Below are 14,087 nucleotides of genomic sequence, written 5' to 3'. Positions count from 1 at the left end.
TCCTACTGCCTTTTTCTTTCTCATTTTGCTAACGGTATTGGAACATTAAGTGTTTTAAGGCTGTAGTTTGTTATTAAACGAGAGATTCTGTCCACTCTCTCTTGCATTTCAAGAAATATGCTTTCTGAGGTAGGATATATGTATACCTAGATATAATGAATGCCTCACATGCTGAGTCGTGTATCCTTGGCTATGAAGTTCTTATGGCATCCGATGCCTGTTAGTTTACTGATCAGGTTGTATATGTATCCAAAGCCAATTTTCAAAGAGGCTACTTAGTTAATGAGCTTCTGATAGCTTTCTTTGATATGGTATTCGACTAGTGTGCATTGATGTTTCCCTTTAAATAATTTATGGGTTTCCTCTTCTTGATGTCAACCATTCTTAAGAAAGTTTTGAGAATGTCAGCGATGGTGATTGCAGTCGGGTGCTTTTATGTTCATGTGTCTGACATGCTTCATTTGTTAGTGTGGAACTATTGTAGTTGATAACTTGATATTGTGACTATCACGTAGTTTCGTTGCACTATGTTACTTATGACCTGTAGCCCATATCAATCTTTGGTGTTCCAAAAAGCAGACTGAAAAAGAAATGTGTTCATAACAAAGGTTGGGAGGAATAGGCATCTAATTCCAAGGCTTTGAAACCTTTGACATACTGAGATTTGAGAGTCCATTTGAAGGGCTGCATGCAGACTAGGTAGAATAACTTCTTTTTTTGGCTTCTAATTACAACCGTTGGTTGCAGACCACCTTTTTCTTTGGTAGCCAAATGGGTTTGGTTGAATAACACCGGTGAAGGTGTAAGTGTACAGAAAATTGTTGATAACTCCATGACATTTAAAAAAGAAATAAATAAATGATGGGTCCCCATTTACAGTCCTTTTCCATGGTTACGCAATTCAAAACAACATCGACTCTGCCCTTTCGCGTCAGCGCACGTTAAAATGGAATTCTTGGTAATCGATTAGAGCGAACACGAAATCCTCAGTGGCGCGCGTCCTCTCTCTCTCGACACCTACCGCTTTCCTCTGTCAAACACGCAGCCATTTTTGTCCTCTTCAGGAGATCTCCAACACTCTCTTCCGTAAATATTCTCCTCTCTTCTTCTCTTGGGTCTCGGAATGTACTAATCTCTCATGCATGATCCCAAACCAAGCCATATCTAGCCACAAAGAACCACACGCTTATATCTACGCCATTGCTATATCTTCTCATGGTAACTGGTCGCAAAAGCCCTTTAAATCCGAGAGTTCTCATTGTTGGTAACTACTGCCACGACGTCCTGATACGGGATGGAGATGTACTGGCCGAGACCCTCGGCGGCGCCGCCTCTTTCATTTCCAACGTGTTCGATGGCCTTTCGATTCGTTGTAATTTGATATCGAAGGTTGGGCAGGATTTCAAGTACCAAGCCAAGGTAAGTCATGGGGCAATTGTGGTACCCAGCTCGGAAACGACTATGTTTCACGCGTATTTTGATCTGGGTTTGGGAGGGAATGGAAGAGAAGACCGGGTGCTGAAACGGGTTAGCGCTTGTGAGCCTATTACGCCGATGGATCTCCCCGACACGAGGTTCGATTTCGGGATGGCTGTTGGGGTTGGTGGGGAGATATTGCCTGAGACGCTAGAGAGAATGCTTGAGATCTGTCGCGTGGTTTTTGTTGATATTCAAGCCTTGATTCGGGTTTTTGGCCGCGATGATGGGGCTGTAAATTTGGTGAATTTGAAAGAGAGTGGGTTTTATCCGCTACTTCCGCGAATTGGGGTCCTGAAAGCTTCGACAGAGGAGGCAGTGTTTGTGGACGTCGAAGAGATTAGGAAGTGGTGCTGTGTGGTTGTGACGAACGGGAAGGAGGGTTGTAAGGTGTATTGGAGTGACGGTGAATTGCAGATTGCACCATTTCTAGCAAATCAGCGGGATCCTACGGGTGCAGGGGATAGTTTCCTTGGTGGTTTTGTGGCAGGCCTGGTTCAAGGACTATCGGTTCCTGATGCTGCTTTGCTTGGGAATTTTTTGGGTTCCCTCACTGTTGAGCAGATTGGACTGCCGAAGTTCGACTTAAGGATTTTACAGGTTAGTTTGTTTCTAAATATGTTTAACTGTTCTGTAGGAACTGATTATTGCTCATAATTGATGCGCTCTATTTCTCCATGAAATTTAAGAGTCCCATGGATAGAAATATGCCACTATTGAACTGTTAAATGTTCTTAGTTGGCTTAAAGGTAGGAAATGTGCAACGGATGCATAGTGCCAGAAATGGTGATGTAAACTCATTTCTTGACCAATGTATAGCTGAGGATAAATTGTGAATCAGTTTAAAGGTTTTGAGGTAATGTTCAATATTCTTCATAGATTTTGTGCCCAGCTTTTTCTCAGTGTTTGGGCATGACGACTGATGGTGCTCATTTGACAAACATACTTCCTTTTTTGGCTTAATGTTGTATAGATACAAAATAAGATGATTATTTAACATGGTCGGAAAAGAATAAAGCCATTTTGAACCTTGAAAGTTGAATAAGATTCCTCCAACGGGTCAAATGGCCTTTCTTTGAAAAGGGACATAGCATAACTAGACAGATGTCACCGATTATGATTATGGAAGAAATTAGTGTTCTCAATTCTAATGAGAAATCAACAATCAAATACACTTGCAGTCTTAATTTATGCTCCTGTTATAAATTTTACTGAAGTTTGGAGAAATACTCTTTATGCTTGTCCCTAAAGTTGCATATATTTTGCCTACTGAGTGGGGGTGAAGATAAATTGTTTTCAAAATTTCTTAAAAACATCTGGCATATATTCTTGTTATCTCCTAATATGAATAGATTATTGAAAGCATCTAGGGATTTGTCCCCTTGAAATTTCCACATTGCTTTGCATTTGTGCTTTGGGACCTTAAAGAATACAAAAATAATCCAAACCGTGTTTGATGTTTTTATCCCTTAGAACTTTTTTGGCTGGGAATATGCTTGTCTATGTTTGGGAAGGAATATAATGTTTTTCATTTTCACACTTAGAAGTTAGAACACGTCTTCTTCTTGGTATTTTGCTAAGTTGGTGGTCTTGTTACTTACTGTTTAAGAAACAATTGAATTCCACTATAATGTTAGTGAACTTTTCCCTTACTTTTGATGAAACAAGGGAAGTGGGGCTAATATTTGGCAATGCTTTAGAAAGAAGATACTTTTTATGCACTATATTGTATGGTCATCATGTTTTTAACTTTGCGTTTATGGGATTCATTTCCTCAACTTTTGTGGGTTGCTAGAAATGTTTTTGCTGCTTGGAACCTTGTTAGTAACTTATATTTTTTCCAGAGAGTTAGAGATGAGGTACAGAGAAGGAAGATGCAGTGCTCCAGCTATTGCTATGAAAGAAGTGACGGTGAATTGAAGTTCTCAAAGCCTTTAGGACATGAACAATTCCATGCATCTCTTGGTACAGCCAAACTACCATATCTACAGACCGTTCAAGAATGCCGCTGCGATCTGCCACGTTCTCCCAATTCTGTAGAGCAAAGTCTCCCCAACCAATATACTGGGCATCCTAAATTGCTGCCTACCCCTTTCCACGAAGAACCTGTTCGAACAATTGACAATGAACCATGACAAGGTTAGAGGCCCCACCGAGCTTTCTTTTATTCTTCTTTGCGGGAAAAAGAAAGTTGTTCGACTCAATAATTAGTACGTAAATTAACTGCGAATAAAAGATTTTGATGTCTTCTAGAGGAAGAAAGCTAAGCAAATGGCTGTTTTGGATTCTTTTATTCCTTTTTTAAATTGGATTTTGCAGTCACAGGTTGTGCCGCATTGAGCGTGGAATCAAAAGTGTTGGAAAGTAGCATATGAAGTGAAAGAAATAAAGAAGAAGAAAAGTGTTTATTAGGATCAATGGTGTAAAACCTCTGTTTGGTCTATTCACTATATGCTGAACTAATATGATAAATCATATTTGATAAATCTATTGCACCCACATATTGTGCCTTTGGGCATTGTTACCGCAAAACTACTTCCCTTCACTTGGATGGAAGTAGCAATCCTTTGCACAAGTACATGGGTAATTTGCACAAGCAATCCTTTGCACTAATTTTTAAAAAATGAGAAGATGTAATGCTACAGAAGTGATAGTGATCTTAGTAAATAATAAGATTCCACTCATCTCAATGACTAGCATGTCATTATTTAGTTCAATCACCAGGTTTTTGTGGGCCATAGGCTTATATCAATCAATGGATAAAATGTTGAGATCCTTAACTTTTTTGATAATGATAAATAATGAGATTCCACTCATTCCAATGATTGACATGTCATTATTTGATTTAATCATTAGGCTTTTGTGGACCCTACGCTTACATCAATCAATGGATAAAATGTTGAGATCCTTAACTTATAATGATAAGTATCAATCAGATTCACTGAGGTGAGGGATCTTGATCTATCAAATTTGTAGATTTCCTCCTAATAACAAGATGATTTTTTTTTTGCAAGGCCCATAGGCCATTCCCGAGGGGTATGAAAGCCACCACAACGGATGGAAACTATCCAAATCTCAATCTCTAGTGAGAATGAAATCTTGGACCTCAAGATCCTATACAGACAACCTGACTAACCAGGTTACCTCCCATTCTTGATAACAAGATGATTTGATTTGAAACAATTACCATGAAATACCAAGAAAAAATCACCTAAAAAAACCCATGATATTTTTTTAAAAAGCTCAATTTAATCATGTCCTAATCATAGAGAGGAGAGGAGACCGTGCAATGATTTTGAATCTAATAATTTTATGTTGAATAGAAATTAATTTCATGAAAGAAATGCATAGTAACCTTAATCTTAAGAAATTTTGAAATAAAACTACTCACCTCCTTTGATCTATTCAGAGGAGGAGGTGAAGCTCCTTCTTTCCCACTTTCTCCTCCCATGTTGCTGTTTCTGAGTTACTTTTTATGTACTTTTCCTATGGATATATTCTAATATCTATTTTTTGTTTTGAATATGGTTTGATTTAGGGTTTCTTCATTGAACTCTAAATCTTCTTCATATGTCTCGGTTTCTTGATCATTAGTTTTTCTGGTGTATTTCGGAAACACGTATTTGGTGCACAGTGATGAAACTCCTAAATATGTTGGAAATCAATATTTTTTGATGAAGTGAAAGTCAAGACTCCTAATTCAGAACTACTGTTTTTTGTTTGTTTTGTGTTTGTTTAAATAGTCTATCTAGGTATATCCTTGTGTAGTTCGACATAGTTCAATGTAGTCCGAAGTTGTTCGGTATTTATAATTTCCATTTGAAGTAGTTCTTATGTTTGTGATGTAATCCATCATTTTTGGTGGCTCGAGTGCCTTTTGGTTTTTGGGTAAATGAACACACTTAGGTGTGTGACCTTTTTTCATTTTTTTTTAAATAAAAGAAACATAATCTAACCTAAATTAACATATAAACTAGGAAGTTACAATGTTGGATGCAAAATGTGTAATATATAATTTAAATTTTTTTTATAGTTGAATAGATGTAACGGGGAAAATATTATATACTTTTTTATTTAATTTTTTTTTTGAGATTTTTTAGAAATTATTATAATCCTCAAAAAAAAGTAAAAAGCGAGTAATGTCTTTCGGTTGACCATAGGCTTTGTGATAAGTGGATGATTTCCTGTTTTAAAGGGATGGCCGACTACGTGACTTTACTCTATCATGAATAGGGTTATTCTGATATCAATATTTTTTAAAAAATTTAAAAATAGTAAATAACAAGTATCAATGATTTTAAATTTAGGATTGCTATATTTTACTTTGAATTAATTTATAGAAAGCTTACATATTTTTTATTTTTAAATTTTTTTAAAAAATTGTTTTATAGTTAAAAAAAGTGAAAAGGAGGAGAGAACGCGCAAACATGTACTGCGCAGATTCTCAATGGTATTTATTTCCTTCTTTCTGGCAACAACAACCACCAAACCAGCACAGCCTTATTACTCCTCCCAATAAACTTCCCCCCTCTTCTCTTATCCCAAAATTTCTCTTGGTATTCTCGATGCTCGCTTTTCAGTCCCGGTTCCAATCTTCTCTCCCAAGATCTAGCGGTTTTCCGTCAACGACAACGGATTAAGAGAAACAACGAAATACGCCTCAAATTAGGGTTTATTGCTTCTAATTGAGGCGTTGAAGCCGATCCGTTGCAGGGTACAGAAGCGATGAAACATACGAAGAGAAAGAAGAAGCGCCCCTCCTCTCGTAACGCCAAGCCTGTCGGTACGGACGCGGCTCGTGACAAACAAGAAGAGGGAAACGGACAACAAGGGAGGAAAGAGCTTGGAAAGTTGGTTGAGGCATTCGGTTCTGTATCTGTTGGAGAGGTTGTCAATCGTGGTAAAGCTGTAGAAGGTCATGTTAACGCTGCAGCTGAAATATGGGGTAATTTTTTGGACAGTTCAGACGATCCGTCCACGAGTTCGGTCTCGGGCTCTTCTACCTCAGGGTTTGACTCAGCCTTCTGGTCGGGGTCGGGGTCGGGGTCGTGGACAGGCTCCAGCGAGGGTTTTATGGAGTCTGGTTGCTTGCTGGATGTGGTGAGTAATGGGAAGGGCGGTAGGAAACAGAAGAGAGTCGCGGCAACAGGAACAGTGTCAACAGTTTTGGGGAAGGATTATGTTGGAGCGAGCCCAAGACGGAGGTGGAAGGAGGTTGGGAATGATAATGCGAGTCAGGGGAAAGAGGAAGCTGCGCAATTTTTGTACTCGATGCTCGACAATGACTGCCAACTCAGCATGGCTGTTGTTAGAGATGTGTTGTGTGAGCATTCCCTCTTGAATATGCTTTTTCGTTGCTTAAGTTCCTGTTTGAACTGTTCATTTGTGGCTTAAATTTCTCTTTTTATTATTCTTTTGTCTCTTTTAATTGTTTATTTGTGGCTTAAATTTCTCTTTTAATTGTTCATGGTTTCAAAATGATTACTGGAAAATTTTAGTATAGACAGGATTGAGCTCTGAATTAGTTTTTAAATCCATTAAGTTCTCTTTAGCGAAGAACATTATTATTCATGGCATTGTTGGTTTTAGTAAATGTTAATGGCTTAAGCAATGCACAAAACCGGAGAGAATCATAATTTCAGTTCACAGTTGAATCTAATCATATATGGCAGTAGGCATGAATGTGTTTGAAAAATGGGAACAATGATGTACAAATCGGAGTCAAAGTGTTTCTTGGTGGATTATATTTCGAAAGATTAATGGGAACTTCTCATCTAAAGATTAATTTTGTTTTATATTATATAGTATCATGACCCCAAAATTTGTCTTTTGCAGGTCAATGTGGATATAATGTTGAAAAGGTAGTCTGAACACAATGATCTGAACTTCTTTTGACCTTGATACTGGCTTTTTAACTTTTGAAATTAGTAAAGTAGTTGTCTTCTGTTTTTTCTTATTTATTTATATTCTATGTTGTCTAATTGGTAAGCTAATTTAATATCAATTGTGAATAACTGGTGAGTAGTGTGTCATCCTGTTGACTGGAATGCAATGAACAACTTCACTGATGGCTTTACTTTTTCGTAATATCACATTAGGTCTCATAGTTTTAATCTCTGTAATTCCAACTCCCCATTCCGTGTTCTTGTACTTGGGAGTTTTCTACAGGATGGCATTTTGATGATCAGGTGAGACTTGTGAGAGGGCCAGTTTAGGCTTTTCTTAGTTTAGGAAACAGTATGTTATATTGCATAGCCACTGTCTGCTTAACATTTTTATGACTTTTAAGTTTTAACTATCTTATTGAATGGTTGATTTGTTGTATATCCTTTGCCAGGCATTAGATGTATTGCTTGATTTATCTGCTCCCGCTTGTGAGCGGTCTAGTGGTAGTAAATCCACCAACGATACTCTGAATCTGAACTATAAAGAAAATACCAGGTCCTTCATTAAGCGCAGTGATAATGTAAGTATTTTTTTCACCAGCTTGCAAATTAAAAGCCATTGAGAAATTTTTTTCCATGTGTATTGCACATGTATTTTGGTTTAGTTATTTGATGATAAAGCAAAAGGTTGGGAAAATTGGTGTTCCCAAGTTTCAGATATATGTCAACGTCCACCTGTATTTTGATTCTTGTGATTGTAGTGGCCTATATTGTTCTGTAAAAAAAACTCACCGACCCATTTACTTGATTGATAGTGAGTGGACACAAGCTCCCAACTCTTGACTTTGTGATGTGTACTGTGGTGCAAGTGCAACCATTTTTGATGCAGACAGAAGCTTCTTGTGGGCTACACCATTGGTTGGTTGTCCTCTTTTTTTGGATGACTTTTAAAGGTGGTATTGATTAAGTTGAGAGGAGGGGAGCATATATAGCTTGTACACTAACATCAAAGAGAGTTGGGGACAAGAGAGAAGAAAATTAAGAAAGAAATCGATGGACCTTATTGGTTGGAGAGAATCATGCATGTGGAGCATTTTCTATATTAATCAAAGCCTTTTTTTGCTCTAAAGGAAGATCATATATAATTCATGTTGATGTTTGTATATATTTAAAAGAATTTTTATTTGTGCGTTGAACATGATTTGAAGCGTAGAAGAGTGGTAAGAGTTTTGCAATTCTTTGATGTTCTTGTGTGTAGAGAGCATTCTTATGCTTTTTAATTATTAGATTATTGCTTTATTTGGTTATGCTTCAATAAGTTTTGAAAAAGATCTGAAAGTTGACCATATACTTTACTCTATTTATAGTAACCGCTGAAATTTTCTAGCAGTTGACAGCTAGGACATCTGGTTGCACTTCCCATTCATCTGAAAGTGAATTTCAGGATGGTTTCAGGTAAAACATTTTAATTGTTGTACTTACTGCTTCTTTACATTTTCTTAGTATGCATTTCGTGCTATGGTAGACTTGTTCTCTCATAGTAAGACATGAAGGTTTCATCATCCAAATATAAAAGCAAAAGATGTTTCAATTAAAAGTTCAAGTGTAAAAGGTTTCTTCATCTTGTTCTGTGTAAAAGGTTTTGATCCCAAAATGTGAGTTTTTGATTACTCAAATTTGATATCAGTTGATATTCTCTGGACTGCCATGCATTATTCTTTCTTTGTTTGGAATGCTCAAGATAGAAACATTTGTCGCTCCATTACACCATGTAGCAAGGCACAAAAAGCTCTTTCTAGTCGTATTTCATTGTGGGAAAAATTTCAATTTGGATTCTCTCTATTGAGGATCCAATGTAATGAAGAATGGTCCTAAAAGCTTAGATGTTCCTTTTCCCTTCTTTCTTTTTTTCTTCATTTAGGAATTATTGGAAGGTCCTTACTAGCACCGAAGCTCCACCTCCATCTAGCCTGAGAAGTGATGTGTCGGACCTCCCTCAAAGCATATTGGAATCTTTGTTTAACATCTCTAAGTCTAAGAGTGCTGAACATGCACCGAGCACCATGAATTGGAGGAATGTAGTGAAGAAAGTGCAATCACTGGGACCTGAGATGTTTGTTTGTCCATCTAGTGTTGCAGTATCTCAGCAGGAAACATATGGTACTCTATATTAATTTTCTAGCATTTTTTTTTCTGTTTAAATGTTCCAGGTTCATTCAAAAGAATCAAAACCAATTGTTGTGATCTGTAGTGCAGCATGGCTTTTTTACCATATGATAAATACTGTTGAAAATGACCTCTGAATTATGTGTAGTGCATGAATAAGTGTTGTACTATATTAATCACCTGTTCCTGCTCTGCCCCTGGTCCAGCAAGGTCTGGGAAAATGTTTGGAAGATGTTGGGTCTCACACAATACTGTAGACAAAGAGCTGTTCGTGTGGGCTTCTATTGGCAAGGACAAGCACCAAAAGAATTTCTTTCAGCTCATTCCTATGTCAGTAATGTGGCTGATTTGGAAAGAAAGGAACAACAAAATTTTCGAAAACAAGGATTCCTCCCTAGACTTTTTTATTGTTAACTGGTTTGATTGCCTTAAGTTCTGGAGTCTGTCTTTCCCTAGAAATGTTTTTGATCTTATTAATTGCTCGTCCTTGTTGTAGTTGTGGGTTGCGCCCCTTCGGTGCTTGAATAAATTTTTTCTATTCAAAAAAAAAAGTGTTGTACTATATTGTATTTCTCATTGATCACTCTTTCTTTGGGCTGGAATTGTAGCTAAAGGAGATGAGTATCAGGTGCTACGAAAGGATGCAAAGCAACATTGGGATTCAATGAGATCCTGTTATCAAAAAGTAAGATGGCTTGGACCTTGCAATCTCCAACCCCCCACCCCCTTGGAAAAAGAAATTCCAACTCTGTTTTCCATATCTTTGTTTAACCTTTTTTTTTGGCTTGTATGCAAGTGCGTGTGATCTGAGTTTTAAATAACTAAAGGAAGTACTTTCTTCTGTAGGCGGCGACAGCATATTCAGATGGACAAAGGGGATATGCGGCTTACCTCTCTGACCAGGTTATTTCTGTTTTATATAGCACATTGTACAACAATGCTTGGGGTTTTTGCATGTTTGGGAAAGTGGAAAATGGATTTATAAGTTTGAGATCAAGAGCGGGTAGTTAGTAACCCAATTTTGAATGTGTTTGGTACTGACTGCTAAGGGCAGGAGAGGGTTGTGGGAGGACAAAACCGCAGAATTAGTCGTATTATCGTTAGACAGCCCAGTTTTAAAGGAGTTTTAGGCCCTTTGGTGGTTATAGGTGTAAAGTGAATTGGTGAAGGGGTTAATCTTTCTACATTTTCTTCACCTTAGCAAACAAAGGATTTTCCTCACTTTCCCTGTCCTGTTGTGCATGATTATGATTGATGATGAATGGAATATGGTCACCGGGCTATTGATCTATCTTGGAACTTCATGGTGTATTATATTTTATAAATGATGAAAGGATGCACAACACCAATTTAATTTATTTTTTAAGAGTGTGTTTGGATTGAGGAATTTGGTGTAAGGATGTCAACGGGGAGGGGACCCCTTTACCCGTCCCCATGTTTTAATCTTCGTCCCATCCCCGTACCCATCGAGACAGGGAATCCCCACCTATTTACCCGCCCCGTCACCTTTAACAGTAAATATAAAAATTGATAAATTGAAAAAAATAATTTGAACCTATGAATCTGACAAATCAAGTTTTAAAGTAACAATTTGGAGGGAAGAGAAGGGGAGAGAAGAATGAATAATAATTTTCTCTCATGTTTGGATAGATAAAAAAAAGAAAATTAGTTTAATTTACTAATTTATCCTTATTTTTTATGTTAGAGTGTTATAGACAAGGGTAAAATTGGTTTTTAACATATAAATAACCCAATAAGTCATCCATTCCCTCCGAATAACTCCATTTTTGGAAGAAAGAATTTTGACAAAAATTGAATGAAATCTTTCCTCCAATTCCTTCCCCTTAATTTTTTCTAAACTATCCAAACAAGGGAATTGGAAGGAAACTCTTTTTTCCTTCTCTTTCCTTCCCTCTAAATCCGTCAATCCAAACACACTCTAAATGTCCTTTTTGAAGGGTAAAAGGTGCGTAGATTGGTGAATGAGATGTCAAATTTTCCTTTCTTTTCTGTTTTGAGATATATAATATAACATTTTCTCAATCCTGTCTAGCTACATAACAGATTAGGAGAGTTAGAATGTTCTGAATTGCAATATTAGTCATTCCCCATCCTTCCCATGTAGCATGTAGCTGATTTGAACTCTTGATGTCTTATGTCGGTTACTGATCTGGGTGTCCCTGCATGCATTATTAATTAACCTTATGGATTGGCCGCAATATAATTGTCATATTTGTGTGTTATTGTTTATGTGAGGTTATCCTGTACCTCTTAGTTGTGTCATTGCTGTTTCATGAATTATGGGGGTTTAGGCCATGGTATTTTCTTTTCTTTTCTTTTTCTTTAAATGTCTATTATTGTAGATTAAGACGATTTTGTATGTAGTTTTTTAGCTTGGTATTTTTTGTTATAAAATGTTCACATATAATTTTGCATTTGAGTAGGGCAAGTTACAGACTAAATTGGCTCGGAAGGCAGATGAAAGAGCGAGCCAAGATATATTTGAAGCTAGGTCAGACTCAGAAGTTAACCTCTTTCTGTTAATTTTTTGTACGTTACTAAACTAGCTATTGCATTCACTTTCAGAAATAAGGGCATAGAAAATGTGATAACAATTGATTTGCATGGGCAACATGTCAAGCAAGCAATGAAACTTTTGAAACTTCACCTCGTGTTTGGAGCATATGTGCCCTGTAAGTATTTGACGCGTCTCTTTGAATTCATGCGTATGTGTTTGGTTGAATTGTAATTAGCTTCAATGTCATTATTATGTTACTTGTCTACTCCAGCGGTAAAAGCTCTCAGGGTCATCACAGGATGTGGATCTCATGGCTTGGGCAAGTCAAAAGTCAAACAATCGGTATGGGTTCTAGTTTTTGACTCATGCATATTTCTTGTTCTATTGTAGTAATTTAGAGATGGCCAAGTTTCACATTGCTTGGCATATTTCTGTGATTGGTTGTTGTTTTGATCTAGTTGTTCTTTACTAGGTTCCTAAAAGCTGAATAATTGACCGACTTAAACAGACATCGAATATTACGTTCTGTTTAAATGTTCAGGTTTACCTTAAGAATTAACAAGGCCTTTGTCCTTGTTTGTATGCACTGATCTCCCATACCTGGACACAGCACATACGAGTGAAACCCGATTGAATGAATAAAATCAAGACACGGGGGGAGGCACTGGAAAAGAGCAATAAGCTTGCTTTTAGTCTAGAGGGAGAGAGCCATGATTCTGCTTTTTGAAATGTGTTAAACCTCTGCAAGTGTCAAGCTCATGGGTGTTCCGTAATTTGGTCTTGACTGTTAATTTTTAGAACCAGCTCCATCATCTTAGTTATCTTTTTTGGTCTAATCACCTTTTGCCATCCGCAGGTCGTTAAGCTTCTGGAAAATGAAGGTATGAAATGGAGTGAAGAGAATCAAGGAACTGTTCTAGTTACTGTAGGTGGATACAGAGAATTTAGTTTTCTGGATTCAGAGAGCGACTCTGAATGATCACAATGAAAGAAAACCCGGGGGGGGGGGGGGGGGGGGGGGGGGGGGGGGTTATCTGTGGCAGGTTCTTAGTTTCATAGATGTCATTTAACAGTAACCAGTAAGTCTCTGCTTACGCATTGTTGGATAATAGGTTTCAGTTCATATATTTTTATGTATTTCAATTGTGTTTTTATTTTAAAGGTAGAAATATCAGAGGTGATGTGAGGGTAAGGTAGATACAGCTATGTCTAGGGAGCTGATAGCTTAAGCCCCCTCCTGTTGTAATGTATCTAACTAAAGTCGCCCGTAGATGACATGATATATCCTCAGTCTGTACATTTGTCACTTGAAGTTTGCAAGCTGACCAATTTCACTTGGTCTTTTATTGAAAATTGTTTATTTTGAAATGCTTGGTCCTCCCTAATTCGGTGGTGTTCTTTTGTTTTACCTGTCCATATCATTTCACTTGCATCTTTAAAGAACTGCTTACCCGGGTAGGGACTTCCATAAAAGATTGTATGTTGGGTCATTCCATATACCGCAGGCGATGAATTGGCAATGAAACAACGAAGGCACGGATGATGAACACAATTAGTTTCTAGGATTTCTAAAGAAGATTTTGATTTTAGTTTTTTTTATCTGAATTATGGTGTTGTCCTAAGCCACATGGGATCCTTCTACAGGTAATATAATATTAGTATGCTCCCCGAATAATTTGAGTTCTTTACGTGTTCTACTTGTGGATTTGTTGATTAAAACATCAGTGCGACAATGAAGACGATGATGGTAAGGATGGTCAATCTCTTTCGATCTACACTCAGATCTATCTCTGCTCCCAAATGTACTTTTATGTTGCCTTACATTGTCAAATCTATTTTGGATGCGGTTTCAAACTAATAGATCTGGTTCTGTAGATACAAGTTTGTTGTTTCAATCATAGCTCAAGTGTGAAGACAAAGTCCTCTGTTTGTTTTGTATTGTGTTGTCTTTTTTGTCCAGAGTCGGGTATTTTACCCAAAGTGTGATTCCTACGATGTCTGTTGGTACTAATAGGGTTTAGTTTGTTTATCTTTGTTAATTG

At 37.3% G+C, this 14,087-nt stretch overlaps 2 protein-coding genes across 4 annotated transcripts; both read left to right on the top strand.

Annotated features, from left to right (window-relative positions):
- The first annotated feature begins 898 nt into the window (after window positions 1-898).
- On the top strand, window positions 899-4,008 carry LOC120014011 (inositol 3-kinase-like). Of its 2 annotated transcripts, XM_038865953.1 has the most exons (3): window positions 899-2,076; window positions 3,321-3,615; window positions 3,796-4,008. In XM_038865953.1, exons 1-2 carry the CDS (start codon window positions 1,216-1,218, stop codon window positions 3,609-3,611), a joined length of 1,152 nt encoding a protein of 383 aa, XP_038721881.1. In that variant the 5' UTR covers window positions 899-1,215; the 3' UTR covers window positions 3,612-3,615; window positions 3,796-4,008. The 2 variants fall into 2 exon arrangements, with proteins under 2 accessions (XP_038721881.1, XP_038721880.1); XM_038865952.1 differs by having other exon boundaries at window positions 903-2,076; window positions 3,321-3,975.
- A 1,911-nt stretch (window positions 4,009-5,919) lies between these two features.
- On the top strand, window positions 5,920-13,063 carry LOC120014285 (SMR domain-containing protein At5g58720). 2 transcript variants are annotated; one of them, XM_038866204.1, is made up of 11 exons: window positions 5,928-6,799; window positions 7,312-7,337; window positions 7,814-7,942; window positions 8,752-8,816; window positions 9,283-9,521; window positions 10,136-10,212; window positions 10,374-10,430; window positions 11,972-12,039; window positions 12,114-12,220; window positions 12,317-12,387; window positions 12,902-13,063. In XM_038866204.1, the coding sequence occupies exons 1-11, from the start codon at window positions 6,202-6,204 to the stop codon at window positions 13,022-13,024; spliced, it is 1,560 nt and encodes a 519-aa protein (XP_038722132.1). In that variant the 5' UTR covers window positions 5,928-6,201; the 3' UTR covers window positions 13,025-13,063. The 2 variants fall into 2 exon arrangements, with proteins under 2 accessions (XP_038722138.1, XP_038722132.1); XM_038866210.1 differs by lacking the exons at window positions 10,136-10,212; window positions 10,374-10,430; window positions 11,972-12,039; ... (1 more) ...; window positions 12,317-12,387; window positions 12,902-13,063 and adding an exon at window positions 9,734-10,080 and having other exon boundaries at window positions 5,920-6,799.
- The last annotated feature ends 1,024 nt before the right edge of the window (window positions 13,064-14,087 follow it).

The sequence above is a fragment of the Tripterygium wilfordii genome, chromosome 2 (assembly GCF_013401445.1).
Source record: "Tripterygium wilfordii isolate XIE 37 chromosome 2, ASM1340144v1, whole genome shotgun sequence".
NCBI classification, from domain to species: Eukaryota; Viridiplantae; Streptophyta; class Magnoliopsida; order Celastrales; family Celastraceae; genus Tripterygium; species Tripterygium wilfordii.
This window is presented reverse-complemented; position numbering and strand designations above follow the sequence as displayed.